The sequence below is a fragment of the Apteryx rowi genome, unplaced genomic scaffold (genome assembly GCF_003343035.1).
Source record: "Apteryx rowi isolate R43461 unplaced genomic scaffold, aptRow1 scaffold_651, whole genome shotgun sequence".
Classification (NCBI taxonomy): domain Eukaryota; kingdom Metazoa; phylum Chordata; class Aves; order Apterygiformes; family Apterygidae; genus Apteryx; species Apteryx rowi.
The window spans coordinates 170312-192968 of NW_020450929.1; the positions used below are offsets into that span (position 1 = coordinate 170312).

Consider the following 22657-nt stretch of genomic DNA (forward strand, 5'->3'; position numbering starts at 1 on the left):
GTTCTGCTCGGCTCGGTTTGGCACGGCACGGCTCGGTTCGGCTCCGCTCCCCTTGGCACGGCTCGGCTCTGCCCAGCACAGCACGGCTCGGCTCAGTTCGACTCAGCTCCGCTCAGCACGGCTCCGCTCAGCACGGCTCGGCTCAGCTCAGCTCCGCCTGGCACGGCACAGCTTGGCTCGGTTCGGCTTGGACTGTCTGGGCTGGCAGGTTGCAGGGTCCGGGCCCAGGGTGCAGGGCTCAGCACACAACCAGGTGCAAGGTGCAGGGCACACAACTGGGTGCAGGGCGCAGGGTGGAGGTACAGAGTGCAGGGCGCAGGTACAGAACTGGGTGCAGGGTGCAGGGCACATGACAGGGTGCAGGGTGCAGGATGCAGGGCACAAGGTGCGAGGTGTGGGACACAGGGCACACAGCCAGGCGCAAGGTGCAGGGCACAGGACTGAGTGCGGGGTGCAGGGCACACAGCTTCCCGCAGGGTGCATTGCACAGGACTGGGTGCAGGGCACAGGGTGCCAGGCGTGGAGCAGGGTGCAGGGTGCGGAGCAGGGCGTAGGGCACACAGCGCTGCCCCAGTGCAGCCTTGCCGGAAGGGCCTGGGGCACGGAAATGGTTAGCTCCCGAGAGCCCGTCCTGGGCAACGGATCTGCCCCGGCCTTCCTTGGCAGGGCAGCTGCTCGGCCGCACGCGCCGGCAGAGCTGGGGGCTGCTGGCTGCGAGGGCACCGCAGCTCTGGGAGCCCCGAGAGCGCCCAGGGCCGGGGTCCTCCGGGGAAATCCCGCTGCTGCTCCTCTTCGGTGGTGGCGGAGGCCTTTGCTAGGAGACATGGGCTGAAAATCAGCAGCTCAAGCACAAGCAGCACCAGCAGCGGGAGCTTCTGGGGTAATCCCGGGTGGCCCTGGCCGGAGAGGCCGGCAGGGAGGGAGGTGACGGGCGAGCGGCTGCCAGTGCTGTGCGGCCCTGGGCAGGGCGATGCTGCCAGCGAAGCGGCACTGCTGGCGCAGCCGCTGAGACACGGCGGGCAGCGCCGGTGCCCACGCTCGCCGGGGAGCGCTTCATGCGGAGGCGGGCTGCGAGGGCGGCGCAGAGGGGATTGGAGCGTGGAGAGCTGGGCTGGTTAGTCCTGGAGCCAGGGGGAGCAGAGGTCCGGCCGTGACAATAAAAATACCAGGGAGGAGAAGCAGCGAAAGAGAAGAGCTCTTTATGCTGCAGCACCGTTTGGGCATGACCACAACCAGGRGAAGCCCTCAGGAAAGCTCTGAGATGGGCAGCTGGAGTCTCCCTCGCTCTCCGAGCGGAGGCCAATGGCCCACAGGCACAGCGCAGGCGGCAACGCCATGCCGTCATCAGGGAACAGTGGTACGGCACGGTGCCCGAAAGCAGGGCTGGCACCCAGAGACCCAGCAGGGCCCTCCAGACCCTATCTCCCTTCTGGAGGACAGGACGATACCTCTGGAAACGCAGTCCTGGAGAGCAGAGAGCGCGGCGGGGCCCTCCGTGAAAGAGCAGCTGGAGCAAATTAAAGCTCTGGTCATTACGAGCTTTCCATTTTCATGATGGAAGGATCATCCCATCCCGTCTCAGCTCTGTTAACCCATGAGCATAAACTGGAACCAGCCGGCGCTGCATTGACAGGCCGATGAGAAGGATGGAGCCGTGCACGGGTATTTGTCTGTCCCAGCAACAAGAGAAGAGAAATCCTGGAAGTTCCCCCAGTGCCAGGCGTGGGGGAACGTGCGCAGCGTTAGCATGATCGATGTGTGAAGGGAATGCRACAGCAGAGCTGGAGAGAAACCCTGCACACGCCTGCTGGGATTCGGGAAGGAGGAGGACAGATAGGGACTCCCCGAAGTCTCCATGCRCCTGTGGGATTACCGAATGCGCCAGCCGCTGGGCCGGGAGCGGCCGTGCTGGGGGTGATTCGGGAGCGGCATCGTTAACCTCCTCTGATCGTCACCAGCCCAAAGAAAGCGCTGACCAAGGACGGCGCTGTGTTTGGGGGCTCGGCTGCCTCCCTCTGCCCAGCCCCACTCGCGGCTGGTCCCGTTGGCCCGAGCTGCCCCGTGGCTTCCCCGCGGGACGCGGCAGCCAGGCAAGGCAGCGTGGTGCGTTTGGTGTCGCAGGGCACGTCTGGAGGACCAGGGCTCGTCCCAGGTGTCCGAGGCTGTGGCCCAGCGTGCTGGAGCGCCCACGTCCGCTCCCCTGGCCGAAGGGATGCTCGGGGAAGAGACGCGGAGCTGCGGCTCAGCCACCTCTCCCTACCGGAGCCGTGATGTGCTCTGGGACAGGACAGGGAAGCCGAACGGCTGTGCAGTCACCCCCGGCACCCCCAACTCTGCTCTGCTGTGGTCCAAGGAGCCGATGGGGAGGAAACGGGGAATAGGAACAGGGGCAGGAGCAACCGGGCAGCCGGAGGGAGCCCCATCAGCGTTGAGAAGGAACATACGGCACTGCTGGGCTGTGACGCTCAAGTCTGGGTCTCGTTTTCCGCACAGATGGGTGAGATTTGAATGCGACATTTACCCTGTAATCAGCCGGCTTTGCAGCCTGCTTTGGAAGGGACTGTAGAGGGAGGAAGGCTCGGCGTGCTGCCCTTCGCAGGGGGTACGCGCGGGGCCGAGCCGGCTGCTGCTTCCTGCTCCGCGTCGCGTTTGAACACAGCTGCCGGTGCCCTCCAGGCTCAGCCAGGGCGGCTCCGTCGGGGATAGCAGCAGGAAAGACGCGGGGTGTTTGAAGGCAACGATAACCCAGCCTGCAGCATTAATGGGAATACATTTGAATTATAAAGCACAAAACCCTCTGCTTTGGGTAAAACTGTAATTAATATGAAATCAAGATATAATTAAAAGTCACCATCTTGGAAAAAATCAAACAAAAGCAAAGCGTGTATGTGCATAGGGGAAATTTAATTAAAAATAAAAGAAACAGGAAAAAACGAAAAGGTTGGGAAAAGGTTATAAAGTGCTACAGGAGTGTGAGATGTTCCTATTTCCTGCCACCCTCCGCGCTGAAACACAATGTGCTGCAAAGACGGTGGCGGAGCCAGGATGGCGGGCAGGAGTCCTTCCCCGCGCGGCTCCCAGAGCAGCCGGCAGCAGGGTTGCATGCTGTGCGCAACATTTGTTTTCAGTAAGACATTCACATGGATTTCGTTTGTCACACGCAAAAAATATCCTTAAAAAGCCACAGGAATTAAAGATGACTGCCTAAAGCACCTGTGGGGTTAGATGCACACGTTCCAGTTTCATTAGGTGTCACAATAAACCTGGACCATGAAAGGAGAGAACRTTTCACAAAGCCAGCTCACTCTCTATGTGTGCTGCTTGCCGTCCCCAGACGCGGCCAGAAGCAAGCACAGCGGAGCTCAACGAGAGCTTCCCAGCGTCGCTGTGCCGAGGGTCTGCGGAGTCACTGTGTGTCGTGCCATGGAGGCATGAGGAAAGCACCCGGATCCCGGGATGTGTGGGACTGGTCCCTTGCTCAGACACTGCTTCTTTGCAAGAACTCGCCGGTCTCCTCTCCGCATGAATTAACTTCTGGAGCATCCCAGAAACCTGAGCTCCAGGTCAGACGGCCTGGCTGAGCGAGCCACGCTAAGCAATCCCTTTGGAGGAGTGCGAGCGCCCTGATCTCTGCTCTTGATTAAAGCAATCATGGTTTGTGCATGCTGGTGGCCAGCCCTGTCCTCAAGTGCAAGCGAGGAGGACCCAGGACACAGACAAGCCTGTTCCTGCCAGGCAAGCGTGGCTCACAAGCACCGTGCTAAAACAGATCAGGCCTGATTCCACAAAGCCGTCCACCTTGCAGAGTCAGTTTTATTGCAAAGGTCTCYGATCTGGCAGGGCTTCACGCTCCCCTTGTCCAGGTGCAAATAACCAGGCCAAGAGAAAGGGCGAGGGAAGGACAGCCGAGGCCCTGAGCCTTTCGCTCCGCAGCTGAACAAAGCGGTGGCGAACCCGAGAGCTTCCCTGCCCCTCTCTGCCGACACGGCTCTCAAATTACTGCCTCTGCGCTGGGTCCTGCTCTCCAAGCGGCTCTGCCGCATTCCCACGGGCGCGGGAGGAGGGTCCGGCCGCGCTGCCCAGCGCCTCCGGATGAAGGCACTGGAAAGGCTTAGGGACTGGAAAGCCAGAGACACTTGAATCACAGAGCAGCTGATAAAGGTCCATTTCCTTTCTGGAGTCTTCTTCATTAATATTTTAATTAAACCCAATTCTCTGGGCAGACTGCATTAACTCAGGATACCTCAACATTCAGTGGATTATCGAAGGATTAAATATAGCAAAGCACTGCTCATTGCAAGCTAGTAAACCAGTAAGGATGCAGAAACCTGCTAATAATATTAAAAATAGAGAAATCGATTGTTAGATTTTCACACAGCGGGAAGCTGCTCCCTGGCCTGGAGTGCGAGGACAGACAGACAGACCCAGAGACGGTCCGTGGAACGGCCGGGCTGGAGGAGTTCACATGAGGGGCCGTAACACGGGTCCTGGCTCACAGGAGATCCGGAGTTACATTTTGGTGCCAAATCAGACAGAAACGAAGCAGGCAGGGAACGAGCCCACGGGTGTCCCCAAATTTCTGCGATATGACCCCTGGCTGGAGCTCAGCTATCCGGCTGGGAATGAGCAAATGTAGACCTCAAACTGCTCACAGACAAGGTGACTTCTCTTTAGCACCAGCCTAAATTACTCTCCCTGCCCCCGATTTCGGTGACACCCCTGCTCCCATCCTATCGTCTTTATCTCTTTGTACCTCGCTAAAGAATTCTTTTCTTCCTTGCTGCTTATCTCCAAGGTGTTTGGAGGCAGGCCCTTTCCTTTCCTTAGTAATGCAAATATTTCATTCTACCGCAGATGAGTCCTTCCGCTTCTTAATCCCTTTAATTGCTGGCTCTAACCTCTGCCCAATCTCCCCTCCGTTCTTCTGGTAATGACTCCCAGCCCGCCTCAGCGCTCAAGCTCCCCTCTGCCTGCTCCAGGGAGTCTTTTCCTCTGCGCGGTCCGTGCCTTTGCAGGGACACGGCGAGGTTTTGGCTCCTGAGCGCTCCCGGCACGTCTCTCGAGGAGCAAGGACAGCGAGGGTGCCGGGTCCCCGCCATCCTGCTGCGCTGAGCCAGGGGCACGGGGGGGTTGCACAAGCCGGGCCCTCGGGGCACAGCGAAACGTGTGACCCGGCAAGCACCGGGCTCATTCCAGCTGAGGCTGTTTTAAGGCCTGGGGAAAAGCAGAAATCCCCTTTTTTTCTCAGCAGGGGCCACCAGCCCGGGGAGGGCACAGCCCTGCTGGTGTAGCTACCGACCCAGTGCCCCCACGAGAGGCTTTGGTTATTTTGAGATATTTTCTGGGTTAACCAGAAAGTTGAGCACGGGGCTTTGGGCCCAAAACACCAGCAACAGGGGTGACGCGACTCTGCTCAGATAGTCGCCAGGTGCTGAGGTTTTGCTCTCAGCTTTTCTTTCGGCTGCAAGCACAGGAGAGAAGGTGCGAAGCAGGATGCTTTCTGCAGCCCCTGCGGCGCGGCGGCGGCGGGGAGGGCAGAGGCAGGCTGGCCGCCAGAGCGTCCCCACGCGCGAGCGTCAGACCCAGAGCCGGGAAAGGTTTCCCCYGGCTCTGAGAGCGGCGAGGACTGCCGACAGGACCCGCTGTGCGACGAAAACACCCCGCAGCCACCTCGGGCAGYGTCTGCACACAGCAGCTGGCCTCTCGAGGGCGAACACCCCGCTGCTGTTTATCCACGGGCAATCGCTCGGCTGGCTGGGGATCGCCGCCTCCCGCGCCGGCCCCGCTGTGGGACGCGCGTTACCCCGGGCAGCGCCGCTGACGGCCCTCGTGCTGAGGCGGCTGCGAGCACGCGCCTCCCGGGACGCCGGGCCCGGAGCCCTCGGGCCGCCCGGCCTGGAGCCCGTTGGAGCCTTGCTGCGCGCCGCTTCCCTGCCGCCCGCCTTTGAGCTCCAGGAAGGCTCAGTCCAGGGGCAACGGGGGAAAATCCCTGTGGGAATTCCCTCAAGGGATGCCAGCAAGGCCCTGCTCTCCCCCCTGGGGAGTTTGAACGCCCTCTCCTCGCCTCGCCTCGCCCGGGTCACGGCGGGCGGCTCAGGCCGGGGGTTAGGGAGCTCCTCGGCCGGCTCCCCCCATCGCCCCACACCTCCCCTCAGCGCGGCCCGCCCCGACCCACACCGCCTGCCCTCTCCAACATGGCGGCCCGCCGCCGCCGCCGCCGCAGGCCGGGGGTTAGGGAGCTCCTCGGCCGGCTCCCCCCATCGCCCCACACCTCCCCTCAGCGCGGCCCGCCCCGACCCACACCGCCTGCCCTCTCCAACATGGCGGCCCGCCGCCGCCGCCGCCGCCGCCACCACCAAGATGGCGGGAGGGCGAGCCGCGGGCGGGACCACCCCTCCCCCCGCGCTTCCCAGCCAATGGGCAGCGGCGGCCCGCGCTGCGGCGGGCAGCCAATGGCGACGTAGGGCGGGCGGGTTTGGTTGGCGGGAAGCGGGAGGGGCCGCCATGATGGCGGGCGCGGGCGGGCCGGGCGGGAGGAGGCTGCGGGAGCTGCTGGGTAGGTGGGGGCCGAGGCGGCGCTGAGCCCCGGGGCTGGCGCTAGCCCCCTCCCTGCAGGGGCGGCAGAGGGGAAGACAGGGGTGAATGCCCCCGCTCTGCCCTCCACGCAGCCCCTGGTGCCCCAGCAGCCCCTCGCCGCCTCCGCTGCGGGTGGGCTCGCCGCCCCCTCGGGCCCTCCCCAGCGCCCCGAGCCCCTGCCCCTCTCAGGCACCCTCCGCCTGCGATCACAACCTCCCTGCGGCCCCGTGCCAGGGTCTCTGGGCAGCCCTTTGGGCCCGGAGGCTTTGGAGGCCGATGTGTCCTCGTGGCAGGGTCTGCCAAAGGCCACGGGCCGTGGGGATGGGCRAGCGCTGGCCCCGTGGAGGTGTCCCGCATCCCTCCTCAGCCCCGCTCCCGTCCCCGTGACGGCTAATTCGGGCACAGCCGGGAATGCYGTCGCCCTGTCTGCGAGGGGCCGCGCGTGTGACGTGTGCAGTGGGGGAGGGAGGCGTTGGCGGGAGGCCTGGCTGAGCCGGGGCCAAAACAAGCTTTGGTCCTTCAAGGAAATCCAAACTTCTTAGCAGGGAGAGCCAGGAAACGAAAAAGCGCCTTTGGGAGTGGAGCAGAGCTCCGGGAAGCCGCTCTTCGCCTTCTGGATCGCCATCTGAACCTGAACGACCTCCTCCTGGAGGTAAGAGCGGGCAGGCTTGGGACTTGGTGGTCAGGCTGGAGATCTTGGGAGATTCCTGCTGTAGGCAGAATTCTGTCTGGTCTTTTCTAATGCAACCATAAAATGAATGCCTCAGGAACACTGCTTTTACGGTAAGTGAAAAGRAACAGCACCATAGGAGTAAGCAGAAGTTTAGAGGTCTTTGTTGTAGAAATGAGACTTTTTTTTCTTTTATTCCTCTACATTTTGTTGTTACGGATGAAGAATGGCCAGCTCCCCACATTGCCCCACACCTCCTCTGGTGTCTCCCCTGGGGCCTGTTTGGATTTGGACAAGTGGAAATCCAGCACCTTTTGTGTGGTGTTGGAACTGGTTTATTGCGAATGTAGTAGGGTTTTCTCTGGACTGACAACCTTTTCTGACTGCCCTTATGAAAACCTGTGTAATGCATCTACATAGACACTTGAGCCAAACTTCTGACTTGACCATGTTCTACCTTGTCCTCACACACTGRAAAAAGCTTTTTATTTCGATAACTTGAATAGACAATTCAGGCACTTCACATAGTTCAGCCACAAGGATGTTTCTTTCTCTACAGAATATTTGTCTTCTAGAAAAAACGGAGGCTGAACTAGRAAAGGATCTCACATTTTGCCATGTTTCCTCAAATATTTGTGGCCAGTGCGGCTTCACAGAAGTGACGTGAAAGATGGAAATTCCATTCCTGATGCTGCTGCTGATCTGTTGTGTGACTGTGCACAAGTAGCTTAGTTGACCTGTATCTCACTTTCTCGGCATAAAACGAAGAYAACTGTACTTGCATCTCTTATAAGGTGCCGAAATCTCTGCCTTATCAGGACCATGTAGGAGCTAGGTGTTAATTTCATTTCCATTGCTTTAGCCCGCTGGAATGACACAGCTGCTAAGTATGTTTTTAAGGGAATATATTTATATATGTGCAAAATAGACATCTAAGGCCATTATGTCTTTGTTTTGTTTCCAGGTGGAAGATTCAGTCAAGCCAGCTGAAGACAGTGGCATAGAGCACCAGAAAATACCAACAGAATCATTTATAGGTGAGTGAAAGAGCATCTGTTGGAGGCAGAAATGGAAATTAACTTTTCATTATGTACTGCATTTCTACCTATTAAATGCATTTCATTTCCTTCCTCTTTTATTCACCATTCTGCAAGCTTAATCCCACCTTTTTCCTCTCTTGATAATCCCAATTTTATTTTATTCTCGCTGTTCCTTGTCTCTCTCTTAACTGCTCGTTCCTTACTTGTCTAGTGATGACATACCTGGCAAAGTCAGATCTTTGAATATTTTGTTTTAAAATGTCATTGTGAGCCTTGCAAGGTTAAAATGCAAAATCTACTTAGCAAGGATGCTCCACCTCTATGGTATTGGTAATTTTGCCACTGTTTTATGTTCAGGAAAGGAACGATACAAGGGGATAAAGCTGATTTCCCAATGCAATAAATGAAATCARTATTGGAAGAAGTTTAAGGTCTGGGACTTCTCTCTTCATAGTCATGTGCTCAAACCTTTTTTATCCTATGCTGTCAGCTTTCTGCTTTGTTTTTTAGCCTCTGTTCTGCAGGAACAGGCCTCAAGATTGGGTATACCCACAGCAATCTTGGCAGCCAAAAATGCTGTTACCAACATCGAGCAGATCTGCCAGGCTTCCACAAGCTCCCCTCAAGCACCGCTGCTGAACTTGGAGCAGAGGGTAAGGGAGAAAGTTTACATTTAGCTTATCAAGAAAACTGTATTGTTAAGCTTGACTTTAAACCCAGTTTACCTGTTCTTGATAAAGTCAACCAAACATATAGGACCAGAGCAGCCAATTATTCTTATATTTGTACAGCATCCTTGTCTTGTACGGGAAAGCAGCTAGGTTTTGACAGCTTGGAAATGAAGTTTTCTGTCTGTTGCTAGACTACAATGTTAGACGGGATTGTCTAAGCAGATGCTCTATTACCATCTTTAGCGTAGCTCAGCCTTCTCTGGCACGGTTTTGTCTCTTTTATCCATTGTTCTATCTTTAACAATCTTCTCAGTTTGCAATGTAGCGAGCCATGGTTGTGGTATTCTGTACAAAAGCTATGCCATGACTACTGGTACATGTCACCTCTGAACAGTTACTGGGTGTCAGTGCTGTCAGCCTGGCTGCCTTTAACTCAACCTTAAAATGAAAAGGTTCGGGCCTTGCCTATGAATTCCCTCTGCTATTCAAGCCTTCAGAAAGCAGTAAACAGGGAAAAGTGACAAACTGGGTTTTTAAAAGAATATGTTATTTACAAAGGGAATTATTTCTGCTTTATTTTTGGGCGTGATTCCAGAAGAGATTGTCATGCTTGCTTCTAACGGTCAAGGATTTGCTGATGAACAATGTGTTCTGTCGCTCACTGTTCTGCCAAGAAATGTGGAAAATGAAGGTAAGAACTCTGCAATAGAAACACTGCTGTGTTACATTGCTGTTTAGATTTCATCTGAGGGATCCAGTAGGATGTGTTCAGCTCTCCTGTCCAGTGAAAGTGAGGGATGACTCCGAAATGGACTAGTGAAATGCTATGAGTTGCATTCCATTTCCCATGGTGTTTTTTTGTGGTAGAGATGGCTTTTTCGTGTACAGAGTAGGTTGTGAGCTTTTAAAAGCATGAGCTGAATTCTAAATATGTTGGAGTGTGGGTAGGGCTTTTCRTTTTCATTTATTTATTTAAAAAACAAGTTCACTGGTGGCTTCCTAGCCTCTGTAGCAGGCTTTCCTTTTTTGAAGAGGAGTTAGCAGAGATTTGGAAATAAATGAATCATTAACATTGCATGGACACTTCTACTGAGAAACTGCCACAAAGGAAAGTTGACAGCATCTTGGTCGTCAAGTTTTAGCTTTTTTTGGAGCTAGGCAAACAGTGTTCTTGCCTCTCTGAAGGAGATGTTTAACTATTTCTATTTGTACTGAGCAGGGCTGGTTTTCCCTAGCTTTTGCAAGCTAGAAGGGGCATGGCAAATACAGCGTACAGTTGCAGCATAGGTAATGGGATTAAACTCACCTGAGATGACACTGCAGTTAATAGAAACTTTGAGGTGTATAATTTTCTTTCCTATTTAGCTTCACTGACTTAGTGTTACTGCTGAAGTATGGTGCCCGCTCTTTCCATCAGATGGGCTCTGGGCGAAGCAGTCCAGATCGATTAACGAGACAGTGAAAATCCCCCAGCTGGCTGTAAGATGACACAGGCTTGTAGTCTTTTCTGTGCTCTGCCAGCAATGTTCAGTGTGTCTTTGGCGTTTTGGTTCTCCGCTCTATTTATCTGGGAACTGTGATAAGCCTGAGTGAGTTCGTGGAGCAAGTGGCTTGGGAGAAACGTGATAGTAGGCAACAGGTTGTGTTGCTTCACAAAGGTATTGTCTTGATTTGATTTGGGTAGTTTGTTTTCTTATCATAAGTTCTGCTCTTACAAGAGTTAAGGACTTTTTGTGAGGAGGACAATTTTGGTTGCTCACTACTCTGGTGGGAAAGAAGAAAGATTCTGATCTGCCTGGATAAAGAGGCATTTTGTCGCCTCAGATAACCAATCCTAGGCTGAAAATAGAATCCAGTGTGTTTTACAGGCTGATAAAATCTGCTTGTTCTCAGGTGGACAYAGAAATCAAGTACTGCAGTGTAACTGAGATTGTTGCAGTAAAGGATTAGGTTCTCGAAGACAAAGTATAGGCGGGGGAGTCTGGGCTCATGCTAAGAAACGGCTACTAGTTCCCGTGGAAAGCTAGTGGGGCTTTTTTTCTGAATGGTTCGTGTGCCCCAAGACTCCCAAGTACTTCTTCCTCTTCCTTCACAAGTCATGAGAGTGCCCTCGGATGACTTTGTTTCTAGATTGGAGTGTTTCTGCGTTGAGGCTGGAATGGAGGGGAATTGTGACTCTACCATCTTCCCCCTTCCCGGTGTGTCTAGGGCTCGTGTTTTGTTGACCCAGGGCATCATGCAGGCACAAACTGTTCCATGCTGGAGCTGCAGGGATGTGGTTCAGTAAGGCATGAAAGGACAGCTGCTTCATCCACACTGAAATTCAGCACAGTGCTGATCTTGCTTTTGGCTAGCCTGGCTTTTGGGAGCAGGACCTTTGAAGTGGTGTTCACATTTTCTGTTTCTGTCCGTAGGGCTCTCTGCTTTTACAGTTGCAGTGTCTGTTTCTGTAATCTCCTATTGTGAAATGGATTTGAGAGAATCATACTCGCTTCACAGAGACTAAACAGTCAGTAGGCTAAGAGATAATTCTCTAATCTGTTTCTGAATCTGAATTATCAAGAGTTGAAACTTATTGATCCTACCTGTTTTCTGGGATAGCTGCTGCACCTTTGAAAGTGCAGAATCAGGATTATTCCGGGGTGTGTGTGACAATATATTTATTACATGATCATGAAAATTTCAAATGTTGATGTGTCTACAACTCTCAACCCTTCAAAATTTTCAGGAAGGAATAAATCAAATGTAATCTTCCCGTGTCTGATATTTCATTTGTTACGGCTTTAGTAAGTCCTGAGTAGTTTGAATAGATGGAATTTAGATGGGGTTTTGTAGTCTATGTTAGCAAAATGTTAATGCAAACTGTCAGTTACCCGCTATGACCTAATTATGACATTCTGTTAGAACCCTCCATTGCTGGAAGTTGTGTGGCAGCTGCACAGAGGCAGCATCATTYGCCTGGAAGAACTGCTGGAGAGGTGAGCAGAGGTTTATGGGTTTGCAGTCTCTTAAAACCTATTGAAATGTAATCAGGGATTAGTCATGAGTATTCTGGACTGAGAATATAGTCAGATGCTTGCAAGTGAACAGATTAGCAGGATTTAAGAAGTTATCCTGGGTTTGAGAGGTTACCCTGGGTTAGCATGGTTTAAGATGGGGTAACTGGTTGTTTGTTGGCTGCTGAATCAGTTGCGATGTGAAGCAAAATGGTTCAGTGTGAACCACCACTGAAGGCTGTTCTAGATAATGTTTTATGTAGTGTTTTGTTCCACTAACACAGATGGCTGCATATAGATAGTTACCCTGGTCTGTGGGAGAGGAATCACTAACTCAGCTGTTCAGTCCACCTGCCCGTGCCTTGCAATCTGCTTTGGAAATTCTTATGTAGCCAGTACAAATCACTGCTGGTCTTGACCAGAGGTCTTGCTTTGCAGAAACTGTGGACTTCTCTCTTCATAAAGCCAGCATTTCAGTTAGGTTTGGCAGAGTTAATCTCTTGAATAGTGGGATTTGTTTTGTTTTTGTTTTGCTTTGGTTTTTAACCTTGCACAGCCCTTTCATATAGAGCTAGCAGCTAAAATCAGTTATTATTTGTAGACTTCAGGTTGTTTTCTTATGATGRCAAAGGAACATTGCAGGGATCTTTTAGACCTTTGGTATTGGTTTACTATTCTGTTAATGGGCGTGCAGGAAAAAAAAAAAGCCTTCAGAGCTCACTGTACTTGAAATCTGAAGAAACCAAAGAAATTAAGAGCTTGATTTTTGAAAACATTTTTATCCTAGTATCTTAGAAATGAGAAATAAAATCTCTTTTCTAACAAATTTTTTTAATGGAAATGTTTCTAACAAATTTTTTTAATGGAAATGTTTGTTTTACCCTTGTTTATGGAGCAAATAAAGCTCTGGTGGCCCAGATTAAAGAAATGAAATGCCACATCTAGAGCCATCTGTGTGGGACTCTGCCTTTTCCTGCGTCCAAGAAGATGTGGAGCAAAAAAACCAAGCATCACGAAAAAGAGTATTGAATTAAATGTGCTTTTGTTTGTTCTCAGCAACACAGACGTTCCTGCTGTGGTGGAGTGGCTGTGCAGCAGCCTTCGTGGGCTTTGTGAGCAGACAGCAGAGTCCTCCCAGGATGTGGAGCTTTCTGGGGGTGTTCTCACAGGCAAGGCGCTGAACTGAGCGTTGGTGAAGTAGAGGTCAGATTGCTCATCTTCAGAGTCTGCAGCAGACTGTGCAAGTCAAAAGCTCAGAGGAAGAAGAACAGAGGCCTCACGTTGCCTTCTTTTCTTGCATAGTTTCAGTGAGGAGAATATATTTTTATATTTGATGAATTTATCAAACTCTTTCCTGTCAGCAAAAATTGGTCTGAATTTCTATATCCTTTTATAATATAGTATCACAAGTAAGGGTAGTTGCAAGGTGTATGGGGCCAGAAATGATCTCAGATAAAGAGCATGGCACTTCTGCAAAGTGTCCAGGATCTTTTGGACCAGAAAAGCCTAACAATTCAATCCCCCCCTGCTCTGTTGTTTTCTATTATTTACTTTGCATTTGCATCAGAAAAAATCATTAAGCAATTTGATTGGAGGGCTGTAGTCAGACATTTGGACCAGTGCGGTCGGTCAGGTACAAACTGTATGAGTTCTGCAGTGATAATAGACTGTGAGAGCTGTAAATTGCTTGGTCTTTCTATTTTTGTAAAGTTTCCATGTGGCTCCTGTCACTGATCCTTCTGGGTCCTTTTGCCTGGGAGTAATTTTACTCCAAGAAATAACTGAGAACTGAGCAATCTTGCTGACTCTGCGGTACAGAGAATGATGCTTTTCAAGCATGGGTCCTTTTGGGAGACTGATGGGAAGACAACAGAGCAGAGTATCTTTATTGAAAAAGGATGCTGAGACACCAATTCCTTGATTTGCAGACTTTGTGATCATGTTTCTTCAGAATGGCTTTCAGCAAACTTGGGAACTGGGAAGGAAGTTGGAATTCAAGAAGGTCCCCCAAGTAAGGACAAAATTAAACTATTTACAAATGGTTATTTAAAAAAGTAGTTCCATTGTATATGTCTGTGCATTGCTGAACATGAATAAATCTGAGTTTAGAGCAACAATCAAAGGGCAGTGTCTCATGTGCTGGAGGGGGTGAGGAGGAAATGGTGAAACCAGGACAGAGATTTTTTTCTTATTTTTGAAAGCTTCTCCAAGGTGACCTGTCAAGGGCCCATCGTTTTATCTTCCTTGGTTTCACCTTGATTGCTTTTTTCCATTTTAATGTGAAGCATGGAATGCTGATAAGCATGGAAAATGCTTGCTTTTCTGTCTATTGTATCTCTTCTACAGTAAAGCCTATGGTAAAAGTTAATCTTTAAAGTAAAAGGAATAACAATTTTTTGAGTCAGTTTACCTTTTCTGCATATAATTATAGCTCTTTTAAACACTAAATGATCTTAATTTGTCAATTTTAAACAGATCTGTCATGCTGTTTTACAAAGAATGTTGACATGTAAGTGTTCTTGTTATTTGTAGCTTTGTGCAATTATTGTTCTTTGCTAGACTTACATTCCTTGTTCTTTGCTAAATCTTTAAGGGCTTGGAGAAGTCCTTTGCCTAGGATGCTTTTCCTGTATTGTGTATTACATTTATATCACTGCCTTTGAGTCTCTGGTTCCCCTTCTCTCCTGTAAAGTGAGTTTCTTCTCACGCTGCAGATGATTCCTTGCCTTTTATGCTAGCTCTTTTTGACACTCCCCGCGGCATCATCAGGTAAAGATATCTGAGCTGATTTTAAACAAGCTTGATTGGAAGCAGTCCAATCTATTGTAGGGCAGAGGTTAAGCTAGGATAACTTACTCCGCTTAGTACATTAACTGTTGAATTTACTGAGTTACATCCAAGTAAGCTGTTCCTGACTCATGATTTGGATTTGCAGACCAATGGTTTGTGAAAACAATTTTTTTTTTTGTGCTGAGCAAAGTCATCTAATATATATTTTTAATTTTTATATGGCCAATCTTTAAGAATTGTCCCATGGACCTGTTGTGTCCTGGGCAGTCATGCTGCTGCTGCTGAGAGCTGAGGCATAGTAGTGCCTGATTTGCATTGCAAACCCTAGTGCAAAAAGATTAAACACACATCAGGTTTGTTTTTTCTGTTGTGTCACAGATGAGCTTCGTGGTAAGTTGCTGTATCTGCTGTACGGCCTTGTCTGCAGAGGAAGCATTCACTTACTACTCTTCGTGTGCTTTAGACCAGGATATAAGTCTAATCCTACTGTTTGGCTGTTGTTGCTTTTCTGTCTCCTTAGTGACAGTGCTTTACCACTTTTCTTGCTGGCAAGTTTTAGCAACGTGCTCAGTGCTACTGTAAAAATTAGTGCTTTCTTTTTGTTGTAAAATTACTGAAAGCCAGGACATAACACAAGGGCTACTCCCTTCCCTTCTGCATCTCTCCCTGTGAGCACCACCAGCCTGATCCCTCGTGCCCTGTCTTCTGGAGAGCACTGTCTGTAGACTGGGATGCCTTACACGCCTGGCAGAGTAATTCCAAAAAGGGAAAGCAGTAAGAGCTGCTGGGAGTCGCAGGCTTGAGTCTGCTCACCTGCTCTTCATACGACCTTCTCGTTTGTACAGCCTGCACTGCTGCTGACTGACTTGGTCTATGCATGTGAAAATGTATGAAACAAGCTTTATACAAGAATTTTTGTTAGTGTACGCTTTTGGGTTATCTTTGAGGGGTTTCACTTAATAACTAACCAGCTGCTTTGAAGAATGTTAGGATGCTTTATGCAAAATAATTTATGATTAATAAAGAGCTTCACAGGAGGAGAAGGACAGGCTGAGAGTAGAATGGGAGCACTCTGCTTCACGTTAATGGTCTTGCTATAGTGAACTCCTGTGCCGAAGGATAAGTAGAGTTTATCTCCTTTTCTCTATTCCTCCCCTACTTAACCTTAAAGTATCCTTCTGCAGGGGAGGAGAGTATTGCCTGTTAATACTGTGGACTGTCTTCCAAAAGGCATGTGAGGGACCTGTTCTGCTGCCTCCGTTCGGTAGATTTYAGAGTGCTTCATTGAGACAATCCTAACACCCTTCCCCCCCCCCCTCGCCCCCAAACCTTTTCTCCTGTTAGAAGAGGAGGGTTTTGAAGGTAGGATGGGACAAGAAACCAAACTGCTGCTGCTGCAGGCTGTAAAGCAAAGGATCTCTCTCAGCACATGGGCTTTGTGTAGCCTGATGTTAAGGCAATATGCTGTGCAAGCTGCTGGCATTTTTGAACTCCACCAGTCRTTCAGGAGCAGGCCTAGCTTTTGAAGGAATGCTGCTAAGTAGTGCTAAATGTAACACGGTGACATCTCACTGCCGTTACAAACGCGTGGCGTTCACAGCAGCATTCTCTCTTTGCTTGTTTGACGTGGGTGGTTAAGAACATAATTTCAAGGGATTGTTAATATAAGTCTTACCTGTGGAAATCCCTGCCTCCAGACCGTTTTTTCTCTTCTGGAGTGTGGCTTTGCAGTGCTTACACTAGCAGATGCACTGCACAATTAGGATTGGGTTTGGAAATTAAATATTAATTCATGTGCATTTTTAGATGGTTTAATTATTAGCACATTCCTGGGAATGTTTTTGAAGTGGTTCAAGGTTAGTGTTAATAGTTTTTGAGTCTGTATGTTGCTTTGAGAAAACTTCAGAAGAATTTAATGACATTGAATGGCTTCTGCCCATTTCCCTAATGGGGCCACCTTCTTAAAGATGCACAGATTGCTCGTTCCACATAGTTTCTCCATGTTGTTTATTGTCACAGTTGCTTCCATTTCTCTCATTTGATTTGTTTGGGATACTAGGGGTGCTCGATGCTGTTGGTAAGGAGAAGCAGGAAGATGTTTCCAAGTTGCAAGCTATGGGGTGCTGGTAAGAAACATTATTCCTCTGAATAATGTTAGGAAGGGTTTTTTTTTTTTTTTTTTTGTCCACTCTTACACTTGTTACTGAAACTGGGTGAATGTCTATTTTCATCTTTCTCCAGTGCTACTTATATTTAGTATTCTCCTCCCTAATAAAATATAGTAACTAAACCAAGCGATGATGCATGTAAGATGTATGTAAGGCACTAAAGAGTGTTCCAGCAGTGCTGGAACTAATCTTGAAGTCCCCTCTTAGCATGCTGTGAGTTTATCCTGTCAGTTTTTCTCGCCCTGCTTCTGAGCAGAAACACCTGGAAGGTGCCATCAGCTCCTCCTCAAATTCTTGCTTCCAAACCCATTTTGTCTAACCACTTTGTACACGTTAGCCTTATTCCCGTCCTGTGCAGAGGTGTACATTTGCTTCAAGTTTGTAAATATGATAGCTTAATAATGATGAATTAACCAATAGACTTTAAAAATACATAAAAGAAAGTATTTTTCTCTGGCAATTTGATAAGATAGATGTAGAGAAAAAATGAGTCATTCATGATCAGTACCTTGCTGATCATGGATCTTGTATTTTGTTTCTGAATATTTCTTTATTTCGTTTGTAGGCTAAACGTGTTCAATGTGACATTGTATAAAAATGCAGTTCATCCTGATTGCCTGCAGCAGTTTTTTAGACACACGCTGACTGAGGTTCTTACCTACAGCCCTCTGTTGAAAGGTAGGAATCGGGGGAGAAGTAAGTGTCTCTCCAGGGCTGGTTATTGTGGTGGGTCGGGAGCTCCATCCGCTGAGGCTTCGCTGACTGGGTCTGCCCTGGGGATGTCGAGCCAGTGGTGCTGCCTGGCTCTCCAGCTCTGTCCTTGGGAGCTGGTTAAGCACAGCACCAGAGAAGACTAAAAATTCATACTCTGTGCTTTAGATGAATAAATCAGTTCTTTACCCATGGGCTCTGTTTGAATGAACAGATATTTGGAGTGACACCTAATGGCAGTCTTTACTGGGCGGACCTGGGAGAGTTATGGGCTCTGAGAGGAGTTTTGGGGAAAGGAGCTGAGAAGCTGGGGGSGAGAGCTGGTACCACAGAGAGCTCAGGGGTAGGATAAATTGGCCCCTGCACATTGTGTTTTAAGCACACAGCATGGCCCTTCTCTGCTGATGGGGGTGTCTTTGTAGTTCATTTTGGTAGATCAGGTATAAAGGCAGGAAGGCTTCTAGTCTGTGACTGTTAATTGTGAAGCCTGATGTTTTTAGGAAGAAATATGTTTGAGCTGCAAAATCTCTGGTAAAATAATCACTCTGAACTATGAACTAGAGCTACTTACCTGTTGTTGGAAGACCTGTATCATCATTGCTGGCTTCCAGTTGAAAGAGATTATCAAAATGACTCCTTACTGATTCTCTGTGCATGCGTTATGTTTGCCTCTGAGCGTATGAGCTCAAGAATGGCTTTGAGATTACAGTAGTGCAGTGAAATGGCAGAGTCCCTATTTCCACAGCCTGTGTTCCAAAGACGAATGGGCGAGGAAGGTTTCAGTAAGCAATTTGCAATGTATCTGGCTGTCAAAGCTAGAGGGAAATCTAGTGTTTGTGTGTGTTGGAGTATTTTGGGTTTGTTTTGTTTTTTAAATCTATTGCTGAAGAGCAAACTATTTTCTCTTTCCGGGTACAGTGTCTGATGCCATCCATAWGCAGAGAGAGTGGACCTTTACAAGAACTTGTTCACTGCTTACTACCTTATATCGCAAAGTATGTCTTTCTGATTTTGCAAAGAGAACATTATTATATTGGTCTTATATTCAGTGAAATTTCTGAAAACCTCTATTGCTTTCTTTGTTACAATTGCTCTCTGGCAGAAATGGGATTATTAAAAATTTGCAGAATCAGAATCAGCTGCCAGGAGTTGCTGGCAGGACATAGTATGAAGAAAAAGTACTAAAGGGATTTTTGTTTGTGCAAAGGTTCTTGATGAGAACAAAGATAATTAAAGATGTGGATTTTCACTGTTACAGAATGTGATGCCACTTCTGAAAAAAAAGTGGAATTTGCTGTTTATTTTAGCCAGTTCAGGTTCAAAGCCAGAAAGGTATCTGGCCCAGGAAAGCTTATGTGAAACATGCATGCAAGATATCTTTTTCAAAAATGATGCAAAAGGCACCTGCATATTAATTTTCACTGTGTATTTCACTGTTACAGAAGGCTGYATGTCATAGCTAAAATGAATTGCTGTCGCTGTCTTCCAGCTGTTTGTGGCATTCAGTGCAAAGGAGTCGATCTGCCAGCTGCAGCAAGTCCTGGAGACCCATGAAGTGAATTGGCAGCATGTGCTGTCCTGCGTTTCCACGCTGGTAGTCTGCCAGGCTGAAGCAGAGCAGCTGTTCAAAGGTAAGTAGGTATTGGTAAGCTTGGGAGCTGATATGTGCTCACTGCTTCTCAGATACTGAACACAGAAATCACGCTGACTGGTGTAGTGTTGAGTTCATACTTGCTATTTTGAGATTCCTGTAGCCCAGGGGAAAGAACAACAGGAACTCTGCCTTTCCTTCAGGTATTCAAAGTCAGCTGTGACATGAGTGCTAAACCTTGTGCCTGCTGCTTCTCAAATTTAATATACAGCTAAGAATGGTTATTCGATAACTAGCTTCATTTGAAGTAGTGGTTACTGAAGCTTAGTTCTTCCATCTCGCCTTTGCTATCAGACCCTGTTCTTCTGAGTATTTTACTGATTATTTAATTGCCGGACTCCATGCAATTCTTGGAGGCTGGAATCCTAGARTATTTGTTGACTGTTGAAAATGCCTTTCTGATGCATGAAAAGATATGAATGAGTCCCAAAGGTTCTCCAAGCTGCAATGCATGTCCTCCTTTCCCTGGCAGATGTTTTGTTACAGATATTTGTCTTAATTTACTATAGAAAATTCCAGCACAATTGTCAAGAGCAAAATCCGAGGTTATTTTTTTATGTTTCTAGATCTACTGAGTTGTCTGTTGATAAAGGCCTTTGAAAATTATGATATGGAAAATATGATCACTGCATTCCTGATAGCTCGTCAGGCTGCTCTAGAGGGCCCTGCTGTGTTCATGCCTTACTCTGAATGGTTTAAGGTAAGACTAAATGAGGCATAGTGATCTTTCTTCCATATATGGAAGAAACATGCATAAGGAATGTGTTGCTACGCAGGAAAAGGCTAATGTCAGACAAGATCATCCAGGAATAATAATAATAATAATAATAATAGTTATAAAAAAAAAAGTAACAAGCGATCATCTTGGTATCAGGAATAGCTTAATATTTATTACTTCCTTTGTGTTTGCAAAGAAAATATTTATTTGGCTTTCTCTGGTCTCCCCTTCTTTCATCTTTCAAGTCCATCTTGAGTTCTGTAGTTATTGGTCAGGAATGCAGACACATCATTTCTGTTACAATCGTAATTTTGTATGTATTTCGGTATCTTGATAACCGGCAGTGTTGTTATTGTATAAGCTGTGGGTTATTGCATGTGAAGCATTCCTGTTTCCTGGATGTGTGCATGCATTCAGCTGTAATTGCTGACCTTATAGACAATGGGTCGTTAGCCTTTAGTTGTAAACATGTATATACTTTATACTGTAAATTGCTTTGTATGAGTTTGCAGATCTGACCCGAGCCTTTGTTGATAAAGTGTTCAGGATGTATCAAAAAGTAAACTAGTTATGTTTTGTATGGTCTCAGACTGGCTTCTTTTCCTTATAACGCCCTGATAATGCTGTGTAGAAACCTGCATGTTTGCTGTTCCCTGATGAGTCTCAGTCCTTTGGGGCATTTTGGTGTTGCTTGTTTAACTACTGTGAGTGTTCTTGTACCACATCAGAATGAACTTTGAGTTTGACATGGCAGCTTTTCTGGAAACTGAAAAAGAAACTTAAAAACTTCTGTAGAAACTTCTATAAGTGTTCTCCAGAGACTTTTCTCCAGAAAGTATCTCTTGATAGAAAAYGAATGTCTGTAATAGCTGAGATTTCTGTGGCAAGTTTAGCACAGTGCTGGGATGTGATTCTCTCCCCACTGAAAGACAGTGTTGTCATTTTCCCTCTTTCAGGCTTCCTTTGGGAATGCTGGGGGTCACCATGGGAGCAGTAAGAAGGCTGTGGTCTTCCTTTTTGAGTTCCTATCAGAGCTGGTACCCTTTGAAGCAGCCCCATACTTGAAGGTGAGAAGCAGCTAACAGAGATTGTTTTCTAAAGGCTGAAACAGAACTGCTCCACTTAACATATTTGTGCCTTTGACTAGGTTCAACATATTATTATTGTTATTATAGTAATTGCATTATGTGCCTTTGACTAGGTTCAAGTGTATTATTATTGTTATTATAGTAATTGCATTACTTCTGATAAACTACTCAAAATATTTTCTCCCTGAAATAAGCTAGTACAAGATTCTTTTATTTCCTTGACAAGAAGGTGAATTCCTTTCACGCAGCTGAGTTTAAGCACTTTGGTAATTTTTGTTGGGAAAAGGTTTCATTTGCCATGAAACTGGATTTTCTTAAAACAGGCAATGACGTAGTCATCTTTGGGGAATCTTTGAGGTAAATGAGTGTAAAAATGAATCAGGAGTTGACAGTCATTTCCTATAAAAATGGCAAATTTTGTTTTGAATATTACATTTCAGGTCCATATAATGTACCCCCCTTTTGTGCCAACAAAACATCGGTCTATTCTCTTGGAGTACATCACTCTGGCTAAAACCAGACTGGCTGACCTCAAGGTTRGTAAAAGTTGTCTGTTTGAAAAAACATTTTTTCCAGATCTGTCAAAATAGTGRCTGTGACAATGTCCATCTCTCTGGAACCTCACACAGGTTGCTATAGAAGACATGGGGCTCTATGAAGATTTATCTTCCACAAATGAATCTGTGCAGGTACTAGTTCTCTATTTAAGGTTTTCTAATCAGCTATGTCCCTTTTCCTGTGGAAAAGGGTTTGTGTTGTCCTCCTATCTGCCATTCCCTCCAAGTTTGAGCATGTTGCCAGACCTCCTCCAACTTTAAGATAGGGGGTTGAAGGTCACAAATAGGGAAACTTTTCCCGTGCTTCATGAAAACCAGTCCTGCACAGAGGACAGACAGACCCTGATGAGTATTTCCGGAGGGAGGCTGCAGAGRAACTGAACAATTAGCCGGCTACTGGCCAAGCAGCACCTATGTTAGCTAGCCAGTCAGCACGTGTTGTTTGGAGCCACAAAGTGCTGCCTACCTCTTCCCCGTCCTCTACTGTGGGATATATGAAGTAAATGGAAGATTCTGTCAGGGAATTTAAGGGAGATGTAAGGACAAGGAGAGACCTAGTGGTGTTGTATGATGAGGGGAAGTGAGGTTACTGAGATGGGGCGATGCGGAGCATGGATCTGCAGGAAACTGGGCTGTGGTAAGCCTGCCAGTAGACCAACCAGTTACAGTGGTGACATTCCCCTGTGTGGATTTGCACCTAATGATTTGACCATGTGGGAAAGCATGCTCAGTTCTCTCCAATACTGCATAGCACCTATTTGGTGTTGTATTCAAAATGTTCAGATTTAAAGGAGATTTGGGGAGGGGGTCTACAGACTGCAGTTTCACTCTTTCTTGTTCATTGTTGTATTTTGAATAATAACAGTAATCGGAAGGGGAGCATTTGGCTTTACTGTTCCTTTTGAATTGCATTTCTTCCTATATTTGGATCACCAGCTGAAACAGTATGGCAGATTAGGAGGATAGGAGAAAACAAATGTGGTTTCCACACTTATACAATCAATTAACTGAAGTATGTGAA

The 22657-nt window shown here is 48.0% G+C and overlaps 1 protein-coding gene across 1 annotated transcript in view; it reads left to right on the top strand.

Annotated features, from left to right (window-relative positions):
• The first annotated feature begins 6507 nt into the window (after window positions 1-6507).
• The window catches only part of FANCA (FA complementation group A), a 37405-nt gene continuing 21255 nt past the window's right edge, over window positions 6508-22657 (top strand). The window contains exons 1-17 of the mRNA XM_026084840.1: window positions 6508-6556; window positions 7101-7228; window positions 8211-8283; window positions 8797-8939; window positions 9553-9648; window positions 11862-11935; window positions 13010-13122; window positions 13882-13964; window positions 14429-14462; window positions 16803-16869; window positions 17477-17589; window positions 18541-18617; window positions 19112-19253; window positions 19840-19973; window positions 20948-21058; window positions 21520-21615; window positions 21709-21768. Coding sequence (XP_025940625.1) covers window positions 6508-6556; window positions 7101-7228; window positions 8211-8283; window positions 8797-8939; window positions 9553-9648; window positions 11862-11935; window positions 13010-13122; window positions 13882-13964; window positions 14429-14462; window positions 16803-16869; window positions 17477-17589; window positions 18541-18617; window positions 19112-19253; window positions 19840-19973; window positions 20948-21058; window positions 21520-21615; window positions 21709-21768 — 1593 coding nt within the window. The remainder of the gene's footprint in view (window positions 6557-7100; window positions 7229-8210; window positions 8284-8796; window positions 8940-9552; window positions 9649-11861; window positions 11936-13009; window positions 13123-13881; window positions 13965-14428; window positions 14463-16802; window positions 16870-17476; window positions 17590-18540; window positions 18618-19111; window positions 19254-19839; window positions 19974-20947; window positions 21059-21519; window positions 21616-21708; window positions 21769-22657) is intronic.